The sequence below is a fragment of the Carlito syrichta genome, unplaced genomic scaffold, assembly GCF_000164805.1.
Source record: "Carlito syrichta isolate Samal-C Ts95f unplaced genomic scaffold, Tarsius_syrichta-2.0.1 Scaffold313183, whole genome shotgun sequence".
NCBI classification, from domain to species: domain Eukaryota; kingdom Metazoa; phylum Chordata; class Mammalia; order Primates; family Tarsiidae; genus Carlito; species Carlito syrichta.
This window is the reverse complement of record NW_007257279.1, coordinates 72,633-77,643: the sequence shown is the minus strand read 5'-3', so window position 1 is coordinate 77,643 and position 5,011 is coordinate 72,633. Positions and strand designations below refer to the sequence as shown.

At 48.5% G+C, this 5,011-nt stretch overlaps 1 protein-coding gene across 2 annotated transcripts in view; it reads left to right on the top strand.

Moving 5' to 3' along the window:
• LOC103272708 (MAPK-interacting and spindle-stabilizing protein-like) overlaps positions 1-4,517 on the top strand; it is a 12,051-nt gene extending 7,534 nt beyond the window's left edge. Inside the window, exons 1-3 of one of the 2 annotated variants that reach the window (XM_021718645.1) lie at positions 311-359; positions 2,047-2,331; positions 4,025-4,517. In XM_021718645.1, coding sequence (XP_021574320.1) covers positions 2,065-2,331; positions 4,025-4,069 — 312 coding nt within the window. In that variant the 5' untranslated portion in view covers positions 311-359; positions 2,047-2,064 and the 3' untranslated portion in view covers positions 4,070-4,517. Of the gene's footprint in view, positions 1-310; positions 360-2,046; positions 2,332-4,024 lie in introns of those variants that run through there. The other variant, XM_021718646.1, reaches the window with a different exon arrangement.
• The last annotated feature ends 494 nt before the right edge of the window (positions 4,518-5,011 follow it).

The following is a 5,011-nucleotide window of genomic DNA, read 5'->3' as shown; positions in this document are numbered from 1 at the left end:
CCAGGCGGGTCTCGAACCTGCGGGCTCAGGCATCCACTCACCTCAGCCTCCCAAAGGCGCGGGATGACAGGCTGAGCCACTGAGCCCGGCTCTTTGATATCTTAAAAGGAGATTCTGACCCTCGATCTCCATGGCACTTTATCCCTGAGGCCCAAATCACCTTACAAATGGTACAGGAAGCGATCGCTGCACAGCAGGTCTCTCACATTTCTGTCACTGAGCCTTGGTCTCTATTAATATTGCCTATACCTTATTTATCCACAGGAGTTTTTTGGCAACAAGGACCTGTGGAACGGCTGCATCCCGACGATACACGGTTACCCCGTATTAGGAGTCTGTCACCCTCCTTATTATCAGAGGTCAGTGTCGGGTTCGGGAACTTTTTGGCCAGGAGCCCGCTCTAATTGTGGTTCCCTACACAGGCCCCCAGATGTCATGGCTCTGGGAGTTATGTTCTGCATGGCAGCTGGCCATGGCCCATTTCTCTGGACAGCTGGATTCTCACTGTCCACCCTCCCCTTACATTCGCAGAGGATCATCCCTTTATTTTTCCTCAGGTTACAAGCACCCAACACTTGCAGGATGTGAAACTAGTTTTCACTGGTGGGTCTTTCTCGGGAACCCCAACTGCTGTCATTGATGGTACTGTTTCCCATTTCCAAACAGGCTACAACTCTGCTCAGTGAGTGGAATTGTTTGCGGTCTGCCAGGTTTTTCTCCAACTCTCTAACATATGTTTTAATTTGTTTACAGATAGTCACTATATTACCATTGTTTTATCTCATTTGGAAACTGCTAGTTTGCCTGTCTCCGTTTCTTTTCATGAAATACTTTCCCTTTTACAGGAAATTCAGACATGAATCCAGGCCCACACCGCCCCTTTTTATTTTATTTATTTATTTATTTATTTTTGAGTTGGAGTCTCACTCTGTCACCCAGACTGGAGTGCAGTGGCCGCTCCCGGCCACTGCAGCCTCGACCTGCTGGGCTCCGGCGATCCTTCCGCCTCAGCCTTCCAAGTAGCCGGAATTACAGGCATGCACTACCACGCTCGGCTGATTTTTTTGATTTATTGTAGAGATGAGGTCTCGCCTGCCCAGGCGGGTCTCGAACCCGCAGGCTCAGGCAATCCACTCACCTCAACCTCCCAAATGCGCGGGATGACAGGCTGAGCCACCGAGCCCGGCTCCGCCCCTTTTTATGTTGCACATATTCGTGCTCATTCTGCGCTGCCTGGGCCTTTGTCTGAGGGCAATGCTTTGGCTGACGCAAGGACACGGTTTTTTGCTTTCCCATTGTTATCCCCTGCTTCAGCGGCCGCTGCTTCTCACGCCCTTTATCATCAAAATGCTCAGAATTTGCGTCACCAATTTGCACTTTCCAGAGAAGCCCCACGTCAGATAGTTAATGATTGTCCTGTTTGCCCATAGTTTCGGTACCCTCCTTCCACAGGTGTGAATCCTAGGGGCCTCTTGCCAGGACATCTCTGGCAAATGGATGCGACACATGTCCCCTCTTTTGGAAAGTTAGCTTATGTTCACATTACCGTGGATACCTGTTCTGGTTTTCCTTTTGCCTCCGCTCGTTCAGGTGAGGCTGCTCGTTATGTGACAGCTCATTGCTTGCAGCCTTTGCTGTTATGGGTATCCCTAAATCTATTAAGACTGACAGTGGCCCTGCCTATACTGGCCAGGCCTTTGCAAATTTTTGTGCCACTTTCCAGAGCTCCCATTCCACTGGAATTCCTTATAATCCTCAGGGACAAGGAATTGTTGAGAGGGCTAACAGAACGTTGAAGGTGCAGTTGCAAAAATTGAAAAGGGGGTAATATGGACATTCCTCCCCATGTGCTCTGTTAGCACATGCTCTATTAATTATCAATTTTTTCGATTTAGACCGTGATGGAGTGTCAGCGGCGGAACGTTTCTGGCGCCCGTCACCTAAGGCAGAGGCTTTGGTTCACTGGAAAGATCCTATGACAGGGTTATGGCAGGGGCCTGACCCTGTACTCGTTTGGGAACGAGGCAGTGCTTGTATTTTTCCTAGAAATGTGGAAGGTCCCCGATGGCTCCCAGCCCGGCTCATCTGCCCCTACTCCAGTCCCCCGCTCCCGTGCAGGTGGGGCCACCGATTCCCTCATTCAGGAGGATGACCAACGTCCCGCTTCAACAAATCCCTCATTCCAGTGCGACACGACGGAGCAGGGCCCCAACGTGGGGGCAACTGAAGGCGCTGACTTCCCAAGCTGAACGTCTGGTGCAGGAGCATGGCGGGAATGCTTCTGATCCTGCTACCCTGTTCCTGTCTATGATGACTGTGGTCGCCTGCCAGGTGGGTGTGGTGGCCGGTGACGGATCCCCCTATTGGGCCTATGTGCCTGACCCCCCCTTTTTTAAGGGTGGTGGTCTGGGATGATCCCTCGGTCCCTGTATATGTTAGCAATGCTTCTTTACTTGGGTACCCTTCTACTGACTCTATTATTCCACAATGGCTAGATGGATTTTCCTATGAAGGACGTTCTTCACGGACTCCCATTTGTATTTTCTCGCTTATGGCACCCCACTACTGCCAGAGACTCAGGCTGTGTTCCTATTACTCTCACCTTTAAATATACTCATGGGTTTGTCTCCCATGGAATGGAACATCAGCCGTGGAAGGAAAGGAAGTGGGTCATGTCCCTTTATGGGCCCCCACGCTCTCGTACCACATCTACTGAAACCCCTCCTTCTGGGATCCCATTATGCTCTGAGGCCGAAAACTTTTTGTTCTCCCATTTCCCCCCATGGCGGCAGCGCCATTACTCTGTAGCCACTTGGCACCACATTCCTCACACTAGAGAAGGAGTTACGGATTGGGCTGCCCCTGATCCTTTAGTTAAAACTGAACTACGACGTGCTGAGACCTTTGGTGGATGGGTGGTGGATGGGTGGAGACTATCCTCTCCACCTCCGCGGGTTGGCCGCAGTTGGGTGTTTGGAAATGTACTTATTGTAATCTTACTAATTGTGTAGCTCCTGAGAATGGGGGACAACAAGTTGTGGTTTTGCACCAACCTTCTTTTGTTATGATGCCTGTAAAATATCTCTGGACCATGGTATCAAGATTCTAGTTGGCATGCTTTGTCTCAATTGTCTAATCTACTTGATCGCCCTCGCAGGTTTATTGGATTATTAGTAGCAGGTACTACTGCTTTCTTAACATTGATTGCTTCAGCTACTGCTTTAGCAATAGTATTGACTCAGGAGATCCACATAGCCCATTATGTGGATCATTTGGTAAGAATATTTAAACCGGGCTCGGTGGCTCAGCCTGTAATCCCACGCTTGGGAGGTTGAGGTGAGTGGATTGCCTGAGCTTGTGGGTTCGAGACCTGCCTGGGCAACTTGGCAAGCCCTCCTCTTTACAATAAATCAAAAATTAGCCGGGCATGGTAGCGCACGCCTGTAGTTCCAGCTACTTGGAAGGCTGAGGCGGAAGGATCGTTAGAGCCCAGCAGGTCAAGGCTGTGGTGGCTGGGAGTGGCCACTGCACTCCAGTCTGGGTGACAGAGTGAGACTCCAACTCAAAAAAAAAAAGAATATTTCTATAGCGCTAGCCCATCAAGAAGCCATTGATGTGAAATTGGAAGCCATACTCATTGCCCTCGAGGAGGCAGTGTTAGTCATTGGAGACCAACTTATAGCTTTAAAAACCCAAGTGTCATTAAGCTGTCATGCCGAGTTTCCAGTTTCAATGGGTCTGTGTTACTTCAAAGCCATGCAATGACTCTGAATGGAACTGGGACTTGGTTAAAAACGATTTGCTTGGGATATGGTCTGCAAGTAATATTTCCTTGGTTGTTGCCCAATTGCATCGGATGTTGTAGAAATCTCCACGTCTGGGTCTTTGCTGCCCACCAGTACTTTGGCAACAAACATCATGGATAAGATTATGCATTTGATATCCACTCGTAGTTTGTGATCTGCTGTATATCCTATGATAGCATTTGGAGTTTTAATTTTGGTTTTACTGTTTTGTTTTCCAGTCTGTGTCTGAGGAGGAGAACGGGCCATCTGAGAACTCAGAATAGAGGTCCACAAACTGTGCTTAAAAGAAAAAGAAAAGGAGGAGATGAAGGAGACAGAAGACATAAGCTGACAAGGTCCTTGTGTTCCCGGCCTGGCTCCAACAAGAGCTTGGCCAGTACTTCCTTCTCTCGATGTTTGCCCCTGAGAGTGTTGATTTAGTAGGATTAAGATAGTGTGACCTCTAGTCTGCGTAGGCTGGATGTAGCCTGCTTTAATAATAACTTTACTTAAAACTTCAGAGAACATAGATGTTAGTAGTTTTACGTAGACTCCCAAATAAACAAAGATGTAGTGTTATAGTAATCTTGCCAAGAAAGTCACAAGCATTAACCTTTTTCTTGCTGATGTTAGCATTAAGCTATTTTCTGTTTATGTAGTTTGGTCTTATATAAAGGGCATGCTGTGAGAATAAAATGGCTCTCACCTATCTAGGAGAGAGTCCTCTCAATCCTGCTGTTCTTTGTTTTTCTTTCTCATTCCCTCCCCCCAACTCAGGCCCTGTTCTCTGGAGGCTGGAACTCTGCACAAACTGAAGTGCAGTAGCATGCTCACAGCCACTGCAGCCTCTACCTGCTGGGCTCAAGCGATCCTTCCGCCTTCCAAGTAGCTGGAACTACAGGTGCGTGCTATCACGCCCGGCTGATTTTTGATTTATTGTAGAGATGAGGTCTTGCCAAGTTGCCCAGGTGGGTCTCGAACCCGCGGGGTCAGACAATCCACTCACCTCAGCCTCCCAAGCACAGGATTACAGGTTGAGCCACCGAGCCCAGCTTGCTTTCAGTCATTTTCAACAATTTCACTTCTATTGATCAATATTTGAGCCAAGAACTCTTGCAGGTGTTGTTATAGATAAGACATTTGACTGAATGGACTCTTGGTGATTGCAGTAAAAAATTCTGCTCAGCCGGGCTCGGTGGCTCAGCCTGTAATCCCGTGCCTTTGGG